At 40.3% G+C, this 20,818-nt stretch overlaps 1 protein-coding gene across 7 annotated transcripts in view; it reads right to left on the bottom strand.

The window, feature by feature from the left end:
* Dcdc1 (doublecortin domain containing 1) overlaps nucleotides 1-20,818 on the bottom strand; it is a 144,831-nt gene that overhangs the window by 30,603 nt on the left and 93,410 nt on the right. For all 7 annotated transcript variants that reach the window (XM_076929380.1, XM_034494462.2, XM_076929379.1 and 4 more), the window contains 6 exons: nucleotides 17,455-17,554; nucleotides 14,591-14,726; nucleotides 12,814-12,973; nucleotides 8,496-8,654; nucleotides 6,921-7,121; nucleotides 1,545-1,638 (listed from right to left, as the gene is read on the bottom strand). In XM_076929380.1, the coding sequence (XP_076785495.1) occupies nucleotides 1,545-1,638; nucleotides 6,921-7,121; nucleotides 8,496-8,654; nucleotides 12,814-12,973; nucleotides 14,591-14,726; nucleotides 17,455-17,554 (850 nt within the window). The remainder of the gene's footprint in view (nucleotides 1-1,544; nucleotides 1,639-6,920; nucleotides 7,122-8,495; nucleotides 8,655-12,813; nucleotides 12,974-14,590; nucleotides 14,727-17,454; nucleotides 17,555-20,818) is intronic.

Here is a 20,818-nt window from a genome sequence, read left to right as displayed (position 1 = left end):
ATCTCCCAAGCACCAGCTCACTAAGGGAAAAAGAGCAATTTGTTGACAATTTAACATGTATTTCACTGATATTCAAAAAGCCTATTTTTTAAACAACTCAGCTGAATATACCACAGAAACTGGGTATGTATTTTAATTCTATTGCTATTGAATTTAACTTTTTAAATATAATTATACCACTATTGAGTTATCTCAAGTATAACTAAAAAAACAAAAAACAAAAAAACAGTTTCAACTTAACAAGATGCAAGCCGGCATGTTAGCTCTAAGAATCCTTGTCATGATGCCTCATGTTATAATATACACTTACACATTATAATATACACTAACTACTTTACCTGGTAAGAGATTGATAATCAAGAAGTCCTGATCGCTAACTAAATGGGTCAGACAACGGAGTTCCCTCCAAGGCCTGGTAAACCAAAGGCTAAATTCTCAGGTGATAAGAAAGGTTCTAACAGCATTAACCTGACATTTTAATGTTTTCTCACAAACTTACTATCTAATACATAAAATGATGAATTACTAGCAATTAAAAGACATCTCAAAAGGTAATACTAATTAACTTAACAATTAAGTTTATTCCTTATAGGAACAGACACATGGGAGGGTGTGAAATTACTATCTGCAAATGATATGCAAACGATTCAGGAAACAACTGAATATGCAGCCACGTGGTGAGGCTTAATCTCACAGTGGCCTGTGTCAAAGAGGTACCCTACAAGAAGCATGGAATGTTATGTGCACTATGTCTCCAGAATAAATGCCTCATCCTGGTTTATGAGGACAGAAGACTTAATTAAATAAGACTCACTCCATCCTGACTCTGTGTCCTGATTTCAGATTCCTAACTGGAAAAGTTTCTTCACTGAAAGCATAGAATAAAACAAATATTATTTGGAGATAATTATTCTGCTCAATGGAAACTAGGGTGGAGCTTACAGAAGGCAAAGGCAGAACTGGAATTTTCCTAAGCCTTGTCTTGGCCTAGCAAGGAAAAACACACCACTATTATAAGTGTTTGGTTATAAGGAAGGATGGCAGAAAAGAGTTTCCTGGGTCTTCGCCCAAAACTCAAATGAAGCCTGCATTAAAGGTTCTGTAAGTGGGTCACTTAGAATTACTACTGTGGGCTCATGACCTCCAAAAAGACTGACCATGTCTTTTCCCCCAGTACCCAGACCAGGGGTCCTTGTCTGTGCTCCTCACAGCCATCACCCCCAGAGGTTGCAAGCTCCATGAAATCTGTTGGGAGTGTTTCTCATGCTTGCCAGTGTGTGACTGCAGTAACTGCCCCACTCCAGATGACCAGCAAGCCTATAGTCGCCATTGGTCAGAATGAACTAAATTGAGAGGTATCTCACTATGCTCAATTTGAAGTTTAGGCAGAGGATAATAAAAAAAAAAAAAAAGACATTTTTAACACTGACATTCAAGATAACCTTCTATGGCAGCTATTCTTTTGCTCTGTAACAAAGAGGCACAGAGCCTCCCTGCAGCTTCGTGAAAGGTCACAGCTTCTTGTTGGCCTGTGCATATCTTACCTGAATGATAACTGGATAGCCAAGGGCTTCATTTTTAGCTTTGGTCATAGACACCGCCAGTACAAGGTCTGGGTTACTCACCAGGTGAAAGGTCCTTAAGAAGACAGAATCAGTCCCATTATATAACATATTGTGATCAATGTAGGTGGAATTTCTATACATTTCTTCTATGAGAAAATTCAAGTCTCTTTATGTCCTACCAGCTAATCAGAACATATAAGTATGATATTCTGATTAAGATATTATCAAATGTCCAGTATAATACCTTAAGTATAATTTATAAATAATAGTTCATGCTTTATCATAGTTTAATAATTCTTCATAATCTATTTTCCCTGATTAAATCATGGTGTAGTTTCTATATCTAGATTAAACCCACACTTTATGGCCTATGTTGCTTTTACTGAGAAGTTTTCAAGATGGTGAAGTGGATTTTACAGTTATGCTACATGGGATAGAATCCTGGGTTCATGTCTTCATATTGTGTGGTATTAATAACTCAGTGCTTCAATTTACCCATCTATATATTAGAGTATTGTGTATCCCATGGCAGTCAAATGAGTTAATGCATATAAAAGGAAATCATTATCTATAATTATGCACTGTTGTGGCTTTTAAAAATATTTTGATGTGGGCTCTATTCATGGTCCACCAGTCAAGAACACATACATTGGGTGGCTCCAACCACCTGTAACTCCAGTTCCAGGAGATCTGACACGTTGTCTGACCTCTACAGGCACCTATGCTTATGTGCACATACATACACACAGACAGACACATAGGAATAAAATAAATACATACATATGTTAATATATATTCTCTATTAAATCCTCATGTTTCCAAAGAAGATTTCCCTAAAGTCCAAGAGATATGTTGAAAATGTTAAAAGTTTTATTTGTGGTGTTTGTATGTGTGTGTGTGTGTGTGTGTGTGTGTGTGTGTGTGAACAGACCTGTGCAGCACAGAAAAGGGAGTTGCACCCTTTGTAACTAGAGTTATAAGCCAACAGATGTGAATGCTATGAACAAAGCTCTGGTTGTCTGGCAGTGTGCAAGTGTTTTTAACTGCTTGGCCATCTTTTCAGCCCCTATGTTGAAATTTTTTAAAAAGAGATTTATTTATTTATTTATTTATTTATTTATTTATATGTGTGTTTTGCTACATGTCTGTGTGTATACTGTCTGCTTGTTTGGTGCAGATGGAAGTCAGAAGAGGGTACTTTGTCCCCTGGAACTGAGTGATAAGTGATTGTAAATTGCTGTGTACGTGCTGGGAACAGAAACAGCATTCTCAACACCACCACCATGGAACCACTTCTCCAGCTCTTATGCTGAGGGTTTTTTTCTGTTTTCTTTTTCCAGTAATTAATGTATTTTTATTGGATATTTTATTTATTTACATTTCAGATGTCATCCCCTTTTCCCATTCACCCCCCCCCCCAGAGACCTCCTATACCATCCCTCCTCCCCCTTTTTGCTTTTGTACCATTTTAATTACATACAAGTATTAAGGTCAGTTCTAGGTTGAGGAACTAGCAATACAATAGATGCAAATAGTCAAGGAACAAGCAAGACAATAAACACAAATAGTCAAAGAAAAAGTGATCTTGGAGCATTACAAATGACTGAGTAAAACCTTTATGTTATTTTTCTTACACCATTTTTAAGAACTGAAATAAATGTTCAGGGCTTTTGTCTGAATAAAAAAACCATTCTTTATTTCTTTTTTTATTTTTCTAAACATGGTTACATTAGAGACAAGTGGTGGCATTTCTGCCATTGAAAATATAGCTCACCTTGAATATAAAATGTAAAAATGTAAGAATAAAGGAACAAAAAGAAAATGGAGAAGTATCCATTATTTAAAAAATACAGTTTTCTCTATAAAACTTAAAAAGTTCCAGATATCCAATTCAACTTTCTGAGAAAAAAAAAAAAAACACATCTTCATTGTGAAGAATTACAAAATTCTGGAAAACAGGAATTTTAAAAGTCCATCTTGTTTGTGAAAAATGATAATACTCATATTTTCTCCCCTAGTACTATTTAATGGGGTACCACTGAATGTCCAAAATGGATACTCAACTTTATGAAATGCCTCCTTAGCATGTATCATGGCTTGATTCTCCAAGACAGAGAGTATTCTATATAGCTCACCTCTCTGGGTTCAGCCATTTTCATAGTTCATTGTTTTGGCATGCAACAACATTCAAATGAATGTGAGTGTTGATTTCCTGCAGTGTTGTTTCCTGCAGTGCTGATACCTGAGATGTCAAGATGTCTACATTTTACTATCTAGAATAGAGCTCTGTTTCTTACTGCTTTGAAGCTATGCTCATTTGAATAGTATTGGCATACAGTGTTTCCACCTTGCGGTTTGGCATACAGGGGCTTTATGCAGAAGTTTTGTAAGCACACGTTTTCTATAGAAAGTAAATACTTATTCTGCTGTGAGCAAGCAGCAGTCAATAGTACAGTCAAAATTGGAAAAGATGAAAGCATCTTAACAGCCAAATGTTTCCACCAAACTACCCATCAATGTCCCACGGCTTGATGAAGGATAGCCTCAAGATGGCAAAGTTGTAGAGTTTCAGGGTCTAAAAGCGACTCTAGTGTTACCTATGGCTAGAGTTTTCTAAAGTTTTCTAAAGCTCATGGGCCAACAGCTAACAGAGTTTTAGGTAAATTTTTCTTTCTAATTTTCTTTAACTTCCCTGTCTGCTCCTTCTTTTCCAGTACCCAGGAGAATAAATGACAATGCTGAATAGGACTCTGAAGTACCGTTCGCTCATGATGAGGATGCAAGCATATCCAAGCCACTAAGTCAGAGTCACATAGTCATTCCCTTATATATCCAACTGCACACATCAGCTGTGCCTGAATTCAAATTTAAGAATGTTATGTCTTGGGGTGTGTTTCTGTGGGATTTCTGTGAGTTTGAATGTGTATGTCAAAGTCCATGTTTGTTTCTTGTGCTTTTACTTTTAGTGGTTTGTTTCATCTCATTCTGGTTTGTTTATGTATGTGTGTTTTTTCATCTTATTTTATTATTATTTTTAGATGCTTATTTGTATGAGAGAGACAGAGAGAGAGAAGACACAGAGAGACAGAGAAAGACACAGAGAGAAACAAAGAGACAGAGAGAGCAGAGGTATGGATTTGGGTGGGTAGAAAGTCAGTGGATATCTGGGAGGAGTTGGGGGAGGCAGAAATTATAATCAGAATAAATTTTGATAAAAATTCATTTTTAATTTTTAAAAGGCAATCATGGGAACTCTATCATAATCCAGAAAGACAAGGCAGAAAGATGCTCTAAATATAATATATACCTTGGCAGCTCTAGGAACAAGAATCTCCAGTTCTCCAGAAACAAGAATCTTGATCTTTTTAGTTTGCTGAAGTTCCATTCCTAAAACGGTCCTATCAATAACCTGTAGCATTAATCTATGGTGGTCAGGGTGCAGGTTGTTATTTCAGTTTTTCTAAATTTTCTAAAACTTGCTTTGCATATTAAAATGTGGTCAATTTTGAAGAAAGTCTCACGGGCTGCTGAGAATAAACTCTATTTTTTTAGTATTTGAGTGGAATACTGGGTGGCTTTCTGTTAGGTCCATTTGATTTATGATATTATTTAACTCAGATTTTCTTTATTTAGATTTTTTTCTGGATGATCTGTTTATTAGTAAGAGTGGACATCTGAAGTTACCCACCATAATTGTGTCAGAGTCAGTATGTGATTTTTTAAAAAAATGCAATGGCATTTCTTTTATAAAAATTGAGTGTCCTTGCATTTGGGGTATCCTCTTGGTACATTCTTGCTTTAATGCATACATAATGTCGGCTGACTGAGTGAATTATGGTCCATATACCTAGTCATTTGTAGAGAAAACAGCCTATACTAGCTCCCCACCAAACAGACAGCACAGCCCTGGTGGATGGAGTAGAGAAACACGTTAGCAGCTCTGTCCAGCAAGTTTCTCTCCAGCTTCACCAGCGCGTGGCCAGTGGCTATTGTGTGTTGTCTATTGTGCAGAGTAGAGCAAGCTGCATTCTGCCTTCCCAGGATTGCTGATGCTACCTCTGAGAGCTTTCTCCATCTGCCCCAATGTGCAGAGGCCTAAGCCATGGGCAGTGCAGATGTTTAGAGAATACAGCAAAAGTCACAGCTCCTTCCCATTAAGAAGTATTTTGCATGAATGCCTGACTAAACATCCCTGTAGAGTGTGCAAGAGACTAAGGAGATCACTACAGACCCACTAGATGTAATGGTAGAATTTTAAGTAGAGCAATAAAGAACAAACAGGAAGTAGCTATTTTCCCATGTTAAATTAATGCTCAAATGTACACAAAAATAAATAGAAATGTTCAATGAAGCATCATGGACCTAAACATTGTCCACATTCTGTCTTGTTTCATTTAAGTGAAACTTGACTTTTTAATTTTTGCTAGAATTTATAATTTCTTTACTTTTAATTGTGTGTATAAACATATGTCTGCTGTATGCATGCATATGTGCATTCAGGTGCCCATGGAGGGCAAAAGAAGATGTTGGGTCCCCCAGAGTTAGAAAGACAGTTTGCATCTCACTCTTCTGTGGGTTCGGGGAATTGAACTTTGGTCCTCTGCAAGAGCAACAAGTACTCTTAACTGTTGAGCTACCTCTCCAGATTTTTGCTAGAAAACCTAAAATAAAACTGATTAAAATATTTTGCATTTTTATCTCTAAATATACTCTTAATTGACTTGGACATCCTTCCTATTTCAACATAACCAATTATCATATGCAATAAGATTAGTAAAAATTTTTTAAGTATAATCACATAGCCAAGTTGTTTTCGATTTCTTCTGATCTTCTCAAGAAAAGGTTGTGAACATTTTGAATCTGGACCCAAGGCCAGACAATTAATTAGGTTAGTGCATCTGATCAATAGTAAGTGGTACTTACTGTATGATTAGAAACTATTAGTTATTTTCATGAATGAAAAACTGGGAAGGCACCTAAGTGGGAGACACAGGTAAACAAAGATCTCCAAATATTTCAAAACCTGGAAACACTTTAGAATTCTTTTTTGATTTCTCTTTGTTGCAAACATAAATTAGATGAGTGCCTAGTCTTGAGCCAATGGCCAGGTAAAACTAAGAAATGAATAGATCACTTTTCTGAATCTAACAGCTGGTAAAGTTGAATGTAGCTTACCTAAAATTCTTTCCTGTCCCTCTGTCTCTTCTTTTACTAGGATAAAAAGTTTTTAGCCAAGTAAAACCGAAATTCTGAGGTGCTCAACTATATTCCTGCCTGCTGTGGGGAGACCATGCCAGACCTCTTAGGATCTCATGCACAGTTTGATGTGTAAACCTCCCAATGCAATGGGTTTACCTGCTGTCTGCCTTGTGTGTCCAGTGTTGGCGACTTTCATCAGATTTCTTTTCCACCAAAATGACCTCTGTGCCTGAACGTGGTTTGGAGACTTGTACTCCCAGGACCAGCTGAGGAGCAGCGAGGCTGATGATTTGCTCATCTCTGTATTCAAACTCCTGATGACATAGCTTCCACGATCTGCTATGCTTTGGGAAATGACTAAGGAAGGAAACCATTAGTAAGAAAATGGCTCCTGGAAGTGCATGCACCAAGATGCTCAGTTCCGTTGCTGAGACCTTCCCCATGGGCTGTTAACCTTGCAGTGGTAAATATTCCAGGAGCACAACAGCAAGGCCACCAGCAGTGTGCCCATAAGCTGGTATGGAAAGTAGAATCCTGGGGCTGGAGGGAGTGTACTGGCTGCTTCTTTAGAGGGTCTGAGTTTGGCTTGCAGCATCCACCAACTAGACCAGAAGGCACTTCAAATTCCAGCTCCAGGGATGCAATATTCTCTCTTTGGCCTCTACCGGCTTGTATCCACACACACACACTGCATGCTAATAAGAAAAAAATTAAAGTGGAATCCTGAGCTTATTTTATGAAAGCAATGAATGTTTATCTAACAGAACATTTGCCAGCTAAGAGTAAGAAAGTTCAGGCAGAGAAGTGGTACAGAGAAAGACAAAGGTGAAATTCAAACAAAATAAGGAAGAGGAGAGAAAGCATGCAGAGTGAAAACAGGAAAATAATGGTGTTCTGTACAAATGGAAATACTTTTCTTCTGTTACTTCTGGGTTCTGGGCTCCAAAATTTTCAGTGGAGAATTATCCTAAGAGAATAAGGATACACCAGGAAGTTCATTTAAATAAATCTCTTACTTAAGAACATTAAAACCTTAAGCAGATGTGCGACACAGTGTAAACATTGGAATTCATCGACAGTAATCTAAGGAGCTCCATTAAGCTCCTGCTCTGTGCATGATCTAATGCTAACTGCTACATGTGTGGAATGGTTTAACTCATGTGTGCTGGTAACCACTCTAGTGTTAAGCAAAAGTCTAAAGACGAAAAAAATACAATGTATGTTATATCCCTAGCGTTTCATTGGGTCAGGACCAGAACACATGTTTAAAGGGAAAAACTGTATTTTCTTAGCTTCTTGAGGGACTTGAGAGTGTCTTACAAGAGTGTTCAGTAATTTATCCTCACATGCATTTGATGACTATAAAGCTTCGAATTCTGTTCCAAGTTCTCAGGACTCACAGGCAGATGAAACTACTGTTTAGTAGAAAGAGTAGATCACATCACATACCAAGACATTATATAACCCTGCACAGGATGAGCTGAACGGTAAAGAACCGCCCCTTCCAACTAGTCCCAGATGCTTTGATCAGTATCACAAGACAAAAAAAAAAAAAAAAAAAAAAAAAAAAAAAAAAAAAAAAAAAAAAAAAAAAAAAAAAAAAAAAAAAAAGTACATGCTGGCACACACAGTAGCAAATCAAAGTAGAAATGTTAAGGAATGTGCTTGTACCAGCGTGAGGGAGTCCAAGGCCAGACAGAACCTACCAACAGAAATCTCCCGCACATTTACCTTCGTTTCTTTGGAGGCTGCACATGTTCAAAGAGCTCTTTCTCTGCTTTCTTTGGAAGGCTGCCATCAGTAGCAAGGTTGTATGAAGGGTCCTGCCAAGCGTACTTGAGTGTCCTGCGACAGGCTTCCATGCGGAGATGGGCTCTCGCGTGAGAGTCTCTGTTAAGATGCGGGGGTGAAGTCAAGTCTAAGAATGCTGATGTGTGATCACAGGGGTTTCATATGCAGCCTGGCCACAGCCTACAGGATACTGGTGCTTCTGTAAATCATATTTTCATGGGGGGAGAGGCATCTAGATTTGGAAATCCATACCTCAGTAGTACAGAATTTAGATCTTTTAGTAGAGGCTTACAAATAAAATCGCTCAATCACATAATAAACAATATTCATTTTTGCTATTTTAGTTTTGAAAAGCAAGCCCACATATTATATTGAAAAGTTATATTAAGACCATTAAACAGTAGTTTCAACAACTCATAATGAACATGAAATGACATTCCTAATACCAGGATAAAGTGGGTCCTAGTTTTGCCTGAAGTGCCTGAAGCAGTATAACCCCAGATGACAGGGCGGCATGTGTTATGGATGTTAAGGAATTTTGTTCTCGATAGAGGTAGTAATCTAAAGTGCCTTAAAGCACAGTTGCACACTTGATTTTTTAACTGAGAAAAGTACACAGAAACACTAGAATACAATAGCGATAGTTTGAATGCTCAAGACACAGATGGGTGGGATTAGCACCCACTGTTCAGACCTATGAATTCTAAACTCTAGGTTGCTATTGGAACACGCTTTTTTTGGTTGGGACTGGGACGTAGCATTATAAAGACTGTTTTGTCAATGGTGGGATAAACACACAGGCAAAGCAGCAAGTGTACTTCAGCCCCAGCATGCAACTGGGTAGATAGCATCCTTTCTCTGGGGTATCCTGTAGACAGACACTCAAGTGATGGTGATAATTTGATGTAACTATGAGCATTATGAAATGAGAGAACCTCAGATCAACTCTGATGCTAACACATGTGACTGTGCACTTATCAAGGGCCAGGGCCAGCGCTGCTTATGGATATATGATTGGCGTGTAGCCAAGGCTTCCTGAGCACAAGCAGCTTCCCACGGCAGCCTATCCCCAGTGGTTGAAAATACACCAGTGCCACCTTGTGTTTGAATTAGAAAGTGCAGCCCTGCCACCCTCACCCTCACTTGGAATTTAGCAGCCTTTGATATTCCTAGTAAGTCAAATGTAGTCCAGTCAATTTTAGAAAAGCCTTAAAAAAAACTGTCTTGTTTAAATAATTAATTAACCAAATTGCTAATTTGCAGCTGCGTCTCCATTAGTTATTCATTCCCTTAATAATATTTATCTAGCATCTACTGTATACCAGGTATAGAACTCTTTGGGTTGGGTACAGCAATACACAGGACAAGTAAGTTCTCAGTTCATGATGCTCTCATTGTTTTGGGAAGAAGAAAGATAACAGACACGGAGATGAATAATCATAAGTTGTGCTCCCCCGCCCGGTGGAAGGAAACAGCTCATTGCAGGGGAGAGTCACTGCCCTGGATCTCATGTACTCTCGGTGTCTTCTCAGAGGCTGTGTTAAAGTTAAACTGAGGGCTGGGAAGAAGTCCCCTATGTGAGGAAGATCACTCTAGTCAGAAACAAAGACAAACAAGCAAAAAGCAAATCGAGAATTCATTTGACTCATCGGAGGAACAGGAAGATGCTAATATGACAAGGTGAGTGGTTAGGGAGGTAGATCCCCTCAGGGCTCAGGAGTCAGGAAGAGACAATGTCTGCAATGTTGAGAAAATGAGAAGGCCATTCCAAAATTCTGTGCTCTGAAATGGCTTCCCATCAGCAGGGATGCCCGGTCAGTGCCCAGGCTCATTCAAATCCAGCTCCTTAAAGGTTTTTGTGGCTTATCTCCCCCCAGAACCCAGCGATGCAAAAGACCCACCTTCCAGCCCCTAAAACATACATACAAGTAACATATGGACTGAGCATCGTATACTTAGAAATATACATGGACATACATATACTCATGTGATAGTGAGAAAAAGAGGCCCTGGGTTTGAAGAAGATCGAGGAGGGGCATATGGGAGAGTCTGGATGAAGGGAAGGGAAGGGAAGGTGGGAATGCTGTAATTAAGTTATAATCTCATCAGAAAGGAAAGAAGGGTCTCTTGTAGATCTAGGTCATCAGAGCATGCTTCACGAATGTCCTTCTGTAAGTCATCTCAGTCCTCACTTGCTAGATCCTCCACAGACACAGACTGAGGGATTCCAGAGAAACTGCACGGTAACTTTCTAACATAGAGTTTTGTCAGCAAAGACACCTTCCTGGACAGGAAGGAAGAACATGAGAGAGGGTAACACGGAAGCCCAAGGAGGTGGACAAAGGTGGCTAGGCTAGAGCAGAAGGGCGTGGAGAGAGCGATAAGAGAGGGGTGTACGAGAGTAACAGATAACGGGATGAAAGTATGAAAACACAGGAGCCAAAACCATGCCTTTTCATGATAAGACATGGTTAACTAAATGATAAATTGGAAAAAAAAAAACATTTAAAGGAATAAAGAAGACGATCTGCTCAGACACAGTTCAAGGAACTAGTGAAAATGGGGTCCAGAAAGGGACAACTGGGTCCACGGTGAGGACTCAGGCCTGTTGGCTACAAGCACAGTTCTGCATGGAAGCGTGCACAAGGGACTGAGATTTCTAAGAGTGAGTCACCAAAGCAGAGTTGTGAGCCATCAAAATTGTGAGTCCACAAAACTGACCTGTGAGCCGGTGACACCTCCGGATGTGGAGAACAGGGTCCCAACGCCTGCCTGGGATGTTTGGGTGAGACCCACATGGCACCGAGCGCTGCAAGCCCTGTTACCTTAAGGACTCCAGGCCTTGATGCGGCTGATTTGGAACAAAGCAGATCTTTTTGCTCTAAGACACTTTTTTTTTCCCTTCCTGTTTTGTCTAAGTATAGCATGGTAACTCAGGCCAGAAGAAGAATTCTTCAGAGGAATGAAAGGCTTGTTAGGAAAACTGTGTCTGCTTGCCTAACTCTCATGGAAGATGCCACATGGGAGAAAATGGTCTCTGAAAGAAAAAGATGCTTTCCAGTGACTGTAGTTTTGAGACGTGGACTAGGTGAATCACGGGTCAGATTAAGAAAAGTGTTTCCTTAAACCGGCTTCTTCTATGTTGGTAACAAGGTGAGCCAATCATGGCTCAGCAGGTACCGGTATCTGCTGCCTGGACTGACAACTTGAGTTTGATTCCTATAGTCTACACAGAGAGGAGCGAATTAAGCCTTTGACCTCTTACTTCCCCACCTGCACTGTGAAGCACTCACATGCAAAATTAATAAATGTAAAAATTAAAAAGAACAAAGCTTGTAACAAGGATGAATGAAGTTAGGCAGTTGCTGGAGCTTTCTTTTGAAATGTACTCACTTATTCCTTTATTCTGTCTGTAGAGCACATGATACAGAGCCCTTTCTCACACAGAATTCCCAGGTTAGACAAGAAGGACCAGGGAGAAGGAGTCTAACAAGGGCACCCATGCACAGTACCATTGAAACTAGTACTGATGGTGAAGTCACCACAGACAAGTGTGCAACAAGAACTGGAGGCAGAAGAATGTATCTGCGGTGGACATGAGGATTGTGTCACCTTCAGGTCACTGCTTGTCACCTACTAGAACCTGGTATGCTAGACCAAGAAGAGATGTGCCATGGGGAGTGACCATGAGGTACAAATGGCATCTCTGACAGTCAGAGATGAGGGCAGCAGAGAGCAGATTATTATTCAACTTGTCAGGACACACACTCACTGAAGAACTGGGTGGAAAAAAACCCCACGTGTTAGAAAGATAACAGTCTACAGATGGAACTTCGATGTCTTGAAAGGATGACACTACGGAGATCCTCCAGAAACTACTTCAATGGCTCAGAATGACTCAGTGTTTTCCAGGGCAGAACATGGTGAACTAAAAAAATTAAATAAAAAAGAAAGGAAGGAAGGAAGGAAAGAAAGAAGGAAGAAGGAGTAAGGGGGAGGGGGAGGAAGGGAGGGGGAGAAGAAAAGTGCAATGTCTTTTTAAAAATCATCACATTGTGGCTACACCATCCAAGTAGATGAAGGTGATGGTTCAAGCTCTGGCTCCATTCGTCTGTTAGAAAACTAACAAAACACTGTGTCTTCAAGTGATGGAATTTCAGAAACTTCTCTGAGTTCCCTGCTGGGCTCCACACTACTGCAGGTGGATGGGCTGCAATCACAAGGCCCTGGTTCCTTTTGAGCCACAGTGATTACTTACAGAGTCTCTCTGGGATCATCTCGTGTTATTAAAGCAGCATTTCCCATCTGCCTCTCCTCTAGTCCTTTCACTTGCTTCTCCTCTTCAAAATCTGCCACAGGTTTATTCACAGCAAGCTTGCCCCCACACACAAGGTCACTTTGGACTTCTAAAACAAGAGCTGGGTAGAAATAGACAAATCGCAGAGACATATTACTTATGACTATAGAGCACTGGCAAGCCACTGGGCGTTCCTTAAACCAAAAAGTTGGTCTTTATTTAACAGGATGCCTGAGATTCTCTCTCTCTCTCTCTCTCTCTCTCTCTCTCTCTCTCTCTCTCTCTCTCTCTCTCTCTCCCTCTCCCTCTCCCTCTCCCTCTCCCTCTCCCTCTCCCTCTCCCTCTCCCTCTCCCTCTCCCTCTCCCTCTCCCTCTCCCTCTATCTCTATCTCTATCTCAATATCTTTAGAGTTAGATTGTTCTCTGGGACTCAACCATAAATTTCAATACTGTGAAAGATGCATGTGAAACCTTGGTGTCAAATACATGTGTGAGGTCATGGATTTTCCTTACTTGATAAGAGAAAAAGGCATCTCACAAGGAAAAGTGAGATGCTACAGAGAAAAGGAAAAGTACAAAGACAGAAGTGGGGGTGGGGGCTGGCAGGCATAGAACAACTCTATGTTGTTCCCCTGAAACCATCTATTTTGTTTGTTTTTAGACAAGGATTCCCTCTAGGAACTGGGACTCACTGAAGAGGCTAATCTAGCTGGCCAGTTAGTCTGTCTTAGCTTCCCCAGTGATGGGATCACAGGTTCTTGCCATCGTACTTGACTGTTCCCAAGAATACTAGCAATCAATCCCAGTGGCTAGCAGTTTGCTGACTGGGCTCTCTCCCCAAATGCCAACTGACATTCAAATGCCATACTCTCCTAAGACAACACCCATGTAAGTCAGTAAACATAGCACCAATGCATAGTTTCCTACAAGCCTTTCCCTCCCACTTAGTATACACGGAGTTGAAGTTCAGTGTTAACCTGCAAGAACAGAGGTAAAAGCAATCCTATTTCCCCATGTTGGCCTCACTGTGGAAATGCTAGGGAAACATCAGGACTCTGTGGCATGCTCTCTCATGGCTACATGCATATGGGCTTGGCTTTCTGAAGGTGCAGCTATGACCTATGATTTGCCAAGATGCTTTCTGGAAACTTCCCAAATTAACTAAGGGTGATATGGCTCTCTAGCTAAGACTTCAGAGGTAACCCAGAGGTCACTGCCTGGTTTCAGAAAGCAAGACAGAGAAGGAAGCAAGCTTAGCTAAGCAGGAAGCATAGAGACCACTCAAAATACTATCTGGGCCAAATGAGCAAAGACATAGACCCCAGCCTGGGAGCCCAGACATAAGAAGATCAACATTCTAAGTTTTTTCCTCTCAGCCAACTGGGTCTCTGCAGACTGAAAACTCATAAAGCCCTAAGAGATTGATTACATAAACAGATGGTACAACATTAAAACGTGATTGGACATTTAATCCATTTTCCTTGATGAGAATGCATGGGTCTCACAAATAATTATATATCTGCCCAAGATAAAACAGATTATGTTGAGTTTTTTAAATCTCTTTGCTCTTCCAAAGTATATTAGGTAACAAAATATGCAACCTGGTTAAATATACTTTAATAAATGAGGCCAAAGAGCTGAACAGCAAGATGCTTGTTTAAATAAACATGATTTTTTAGTAGAAACCAATATCATCAGGTATGTTAGGACATCAAAGTAAGTTAACTTCAAAGCGTACCTTCCACCTTGCGCATGCTGCAAAAGGTTTTAATCTTGGAAATGTCAAACTCGAGGCTCCTTCGGAAGACTTGCTTCCTTTGTTGTGCAATGGAGAGGTCAGGATTGATCCAGTGTTCTCCACATGAAACATATACCTATCAAAGACAGGAGTCTGGGATATGGTGTGTAGGGGGTCGAAGTACCTTTATTCAAAACACCTCAAAATAGGAGTAATCTCAGCAATTGGAACACCTTACAGTGGGAGAACGGCCAGAGTGCAGTGTCATGGAATACCACCCAGTAATGAAAAAGAAGGAACTGTTGAGAAAAGCACTGATTCTTCAGAGTACATGGAGGTGGGCAAAGCCTTAAGACTGCAGGCCTCTTCCTCTCTTGCCAGCGGATGCTAGCCGTTCATACAACACAACACAGTGCAGCAAAAGTGCTTCACAACCTTTTTGCAATTCCTATTGATCCATAGTCAATTACAAATAAAAAGGTTTTCAAATAGGTTTTCTAAGATGGAAGGAAAGAGAGGAACAAAAGGACTGAAATGCACGTGTAGCCAAAGGCTGTCAAACTGTGATAATGACCAATGTGGGCTGCTGGTCCTTTCTGCAAATACAGCTTTACTGGGAAAGAGGCTTGCCGTTTGTTTGAATGAAGTCAATTGTTGATGTTTCAGTGAAGACTACATAGTCACCACAGCCTAAGATCTCACTACCTGCCTTTTCCTGGAAAAAAATTAAGACTTGGACTTGTAGTATTATATAAACAACAAAATATTAATGTATGCTAGAGACATGGCTAGCAGTTAAGAGCATGTACCACTCTTGCAGGGCTAGGATCCCAGCAGGGGCTGGGAGGAAAAACGGAATTTTTTTTTTTTTTGCAAATAATAGTCAAAGGAAAAAAAAGCTACTAACTTGAGAGAGTTGGGGAACATGGCTTTGAAGAAGGGTGGCTTGGTACAAAATGGAGGGGAAAAAGGTGATAGAGTTCTATTTCAATTAAAAAGACTGCATCAAAATAATAGTTCTCTTTTAAGGTAGTTTTAGCTTATTATACAACATTAAAATTGTGCACAAAATACTGATGTGTAATTTCTGGATAATGTGTTAGAGGTGGCATCTTCATTTTCCTTGTATCTATTTCTTAAATTTCCTTAAATACATTGTTTCCCTTTCTCATCTTCCTTCTGTCCCTTTTGCTCTCCCACTTTACAGTATCGCTCTGTATGGCCCAGTCTTTCCTTGAGCTTCAAAGTCAATCTGACTCCAGTCTCCTGACATCTGGGAGTGCAGGGATGCACCGCCACACCTGGTGTATAGTTTCTTAAAGATGAGAAGTAATGACATGTTGAAGAGGGCTCTGTTTGAAGAGAAGCCCAGCACCACCTCTTTCATTATCACACACTCACATAGCTCTTTCCATGAGGACACAGGAGAGACCCTCTTAGGTACTCCCTTCTTGAGCAACAGGCCTCCCATTTTCCCACAGATGCTAAGTCTAACAACTGGTCCTGATACTATCTTCACACTTACCAAATGGTGAGTTAAACACTGTGAATACTCCCTACTCCATCTCGTCTTCCTCACACCCATACTCCCTGTGCCCTGATGCCTCCTCTGTACTTATCTTTAGGCCACATTTATCTTTTGTTATTATTTATTTTAAGGTAGTCTGCCTGTCTGGAAAAAAAATAGAACACTGAGTAACCCCAGCATCACATACAAACAGAAACACTAAAAACAAACAAAAACTCTTAGAAGAGATAAAATTCAGATTTCACATAAAGCCTGTGAAAGCAAGAGCAAGGCTTCTTCACCCACTGCCTCTCATGCCGCTCACTGTATGCATGCATGCACTGCTCACAGTATGCAGTTTTCAGACTCAAGAGGTTCTCAGATTTCAGAACACTAGCCAAACTCTTGGTTTTATTTTGCTTTGGTCTTGTGTGCCTCTGTGTGTGTGTGTGTGTGTGTGTGTGTGTGTGTGTGTGTGTGTGTCTGTGTCTGTGTCTGTGTGAGTGTATGTGTGTGTGTGCACGTGCACGCACAGGTCCATGTATGCGTGTGTGTGATGGTTTTTCCTGAGACAATGTCTCTGTATATAAACTAGACTGGCCTAGAACTCACTAAATAGCCAACATTTACCTTGAACTTACAACAATTCTCCTGTTTCAGCCTCTCAGAGTACTGAGATTACAGATCGATACCACATCCAGCTTCAAGACTTGGTAATATACTATGAGCTTTGTTCTTTGTTCAAAAAGCTTCAGGCATCAGTCAGGGCTAGCAGTGTTTTTGCCTAAGCTAATATCTCTAATTTTACAAATGGGGGAAAGACTAGGCTGTGTAAAACCTTCCATTTCTCAGCTCACTATAGGCTCCAAATAGAGTTTAAAACAAAACAACCAATGGCATATTTATTTGATGCTGCTGAAGTGTGCATATAGTGAAGAAAGTTATGAAAGCTTTATTGTTAAACTGAGAACGTCAGGAAATTGTTTATTTAGTAAAGAAACAAATAACTACTTTGTATAGACTTAAAAATGATACAAGAGTCTAATTCTTCAGCAGCAGAGGTAGATATCACAAGTGGATAATTAGGCTGCTTTAGGTTCTGTGGTGGAGGAAAGGGTGCTTTTAAAAAGGGCTCAATAAACATATATTTATTTATCTATCATATTTAGTCACGCAGGCCTGGCCCACTGCCTACAAAGGCATCAATGGTATATTGATTAGCATTGCTTTTGGATGACTGACTCCATGGAAATTCTAGAAGGAATATGAAAGGCAAGCATAGAAGCCTCCCACTGAAGGGCGCTTTCCTTTGCGTATGCTCACTTATTCCATTTCCAATCCCACACCCCTCAGTTACCAGTTCATCTCTCTGTAGGTCTTTCAGGGAAAAGACTTCCTTCCCTTTTTCATTGAAAAGTCTCCGAGCAGCAGAAGGTAAGTTCAAAATTCCAGTGCACCTGTACCAAGAGGCATGTAAATTGATTTTGCATACATAAAGCTTCCAGTAGTAAGGTAAGAGAGCAGAAGGAACCAAGGCCTGGCCATTAGTGATTACTCAAGAATGAAGCCCAGGGGCCAGTGTGTCCTTTTAACTCAGTTCCTCTCTCTGGTTGGTGGACTTAAGAGATTTAACCTTTAGCTCATATTCATGCTTCTACCTAAAATACATGTTTTACTGTTTCAGCTGAAGTTCCACAGTTTCTCCAAAGACACCAAAGCTACACCTTCACCAAGATGAGCAGTTCCTCATCTCCCTCCCCCAGGAAGTGATTGCAACAAGAATTTTTTGACCTGGTTAAGCACTATCATTGATTCCCTACCCACTCAGTTTCACATAATGTTTTGTGGGTACTGAGATGAATGACATAGATTCTGGACTCCTGGAGGAGACACCTATCTAGCCAGGAGTGGAGACACCTATCTAGCCAGGGGTAATTAGCAGCTGTTTAATTGGAATTAAAGTCCACATAATAGGAGGGGAATTTGTGCCTAGTATTGTAAACCTAGCTAACCTCCCATGGCTGAAGAGGTTAGGGATTCTAGAGGAGAACCCACTACTTCCATTTTTCTAAACCAATATAATTTATAACTGTATCCTAAATACTCTACATCATACACACAGATAAGTGTAGCACCCATCCACCCTGCCATAAAGGCCTCTTTTCACAGCAGAAAGAGGCCACTACAGAGATCCATCATTGGTAAAAATGCAGAAGGTAAGTGACCGCGGGGTGTCTAACCCGGAAGGGAGACCTTCAACACAACCTGCAGCCTACAGACTGCCGTGGAGCGGGGCAGAAAGATTGTAAGAATCAGAGAACAGGATGCCTGCTAAGATAGTGTCATCTAGACATGATAATGGTGCTGCATTCATGAAATATCAACAGTATGGTTGCTTAAACCATACCTGCATAATGAAATGTCCACACCAATTAACATGTCAACATGGATGTGAGAAATTCCAGAAGATCGATTCCTAGATGAAGAGTTATTGGCAATCCATGGTGCTAAGACCAGAGATAAGCCAGCAGGCTTGTGTGTGTGTGTGTGTGTGTGTGTGTGTGTGTGTGTGTGTGTGTATAGAATAATTACAGAAGAAGAAGAAAGGTCATGAACTTGACAGAGGAGAAGAGGAGTTGAGGGAGAAGAAAAGTGGAAATGAAATTCTCAAGAAAAAATATAATTGAAAATATAATACAAATGTGGAGGCTGGACCTCAGTGTATGAGTGGGTTGAGGGATCTGATGAGGCTGAAAAGAAGACAGGAGCAGCTTGAAGGTATTCGAGGAATAACAGACTTGTGTTTAGCATTTCTTAAGGTGCTTCTCAGCCATTTGAGTTTCCTCAGTTGAGAATTCTTTGTTTAGCTTATACTTTGTACCCCATTTTTTTTAATAGGGTTATTTGGCTGTCTGGAGTCTAATTTCTTGAGTTCTTTGTATATATTGGATATTAGCCTTCTATCGGATGTAGGATTGGTAATGATCTTTTCCCAATCTGTTGGTTGCCATTTTGTCCTATTGACAGTGTCCTTTGCCTTACAGAAGCTTTGCAATTTTTGAGGTCCCATTTGTCAATTCTTGACCTTAGAGCATAAGTCATTGGTGTTCTGTTCAGGAACTTTTCCCCAGTGCCTAGGTATTCGAGGGTCTTCCCCACCTTCTCTTCTATTAGTTTCAGCGTATCTGATTTTATGGGAAGGTCCTTTATCCACTTGGACTTGAGCTTTGTACAAGGGGATAAGAATGGATTGATTTACATTCTTCTACATGCTGACCTCCAGTTGAGCCAGCACCACTTGTTGAAAATTCTGCCCTTTTTCCACTGGATGGTTTTAGCTCCTTTGCCAAAGATCAAGTGACCATAGGTGGGTTCATTTCTGGATCTTCAATTCTATTCCATTGGTCTTCCTGCCTGTCTCTGTACCAATACCACGCAGTTTTTATCACTATTTCCTGTAGTACAGTTTGAGGTCAGGGATGGTGATTCCCCCAGAAGTTCTTTTATTGTTGAGAATAGTTCTTGCTATCCTGGGGGTTTTGTTATTTCCAAATGAATTTGCAAATTGCTCTATCTCTATGAAGAATTGATTTGGAATTTTGATAGGGATTGCATTGAATCTGTAGATTGCTTTTGGCAAGATGGCTATTTTTGCTAAATTAATCCTGCCAAAACACAAGCATGGGAGATCTTTCCATCTTCTGAGATCTTCTTCAATTTCTTTCTTCAGATACTTGAAGTTCTTGTCATACAGATCTTTCACTTGCTTAGTCATCAGGGAAATGCAAATCAAAACAACCCTGAGATACCACCTCACACCAGTCAGAATGGCTAAGATCAAAAACTCAGGTGATAGTAGATGCTGGTGAGGATGTGGAGAAAGAGGAACACTCCTCCATTGTTGGTGGGATTGCAAGCTGGTACAACCACTCTGGAAATCGGTCTGGCGGTTCCTCAGAAAATTGGACATACCATTATCTGAGGATCCAGCTATACCTTTCCTGGGCATATACTCAGAAGATGCTCCAACATATAACAAGGACATATGTTCCACTATGTTCATAGCAGCCTTATTTATAATAGCCAGAAGCTGGAAAGAACTCAGATGTCCTTCAACAGAGGAATGGATACAAAAAATGTGGTACATTTACACAATGGAGTATTACTCAGCTATTAAAAACAATGAATTTGAGAAATTCTTAGGTAAATGGATGGAACTAGAAAATATCATCCTGAGTGAGGTAACCCAATCACAAAAGAACACACATGGTATTTACTCACTGATAAGTGGATATTAGCCCAAAAGCTTAAAATAGCCAAGATTCAATTCACAGACCACATGAAGCTCATGAAGAAGGAAGACCAAGCATGGGTGCCTCGGTTTTACTTAGAAGGAGTAAAAAAATATTCATGGAGACAAACAAATATGGAGACAAAGTGTGGGACAGAAACTGAAGGAGGGGGCATCTGGAGACCATTCCACCTGGGTATCCATCCCATGTGCAGCCACAAAAGGTAAACGTTGATGTGGATATCAGGAAGTGCATGCTGACAAGAGCCTGATATATTGTCTCCTTAGAGGTCTGCCAGAGTCTGACATATTCAGAGGCAGATGCTCACAGCTAACCACTGATCTGATCAAGGGTTTCCCAATGGAGTAGTTAGAGATAAGACTGAAGGAGCTGAAAGGATTTGTGACCCCATGAGGAGAGCAACAATAC

The sequence above is a fragment of the Arvicanthis niloticus genome, chromosome 2 (genome assembly GCF_011762505.2).
Source record: "Arvicanthis niloticus isolate mArvNil1 chromosome 2, mArvNil1.pat.X, whole genome shotgun sequence".
Lineage (NCBI taxonomy): Eukaryota > Metazoa > Chordata > Mammalia > Rodentia > Muridae > Arvicanthis > Arvicanthis niloticus.
The sequence above is the reverse complement of the archived record's forward strand: the minus strand, read 5'-3'. Positions and strand labels throughout refer to the sequence as shown.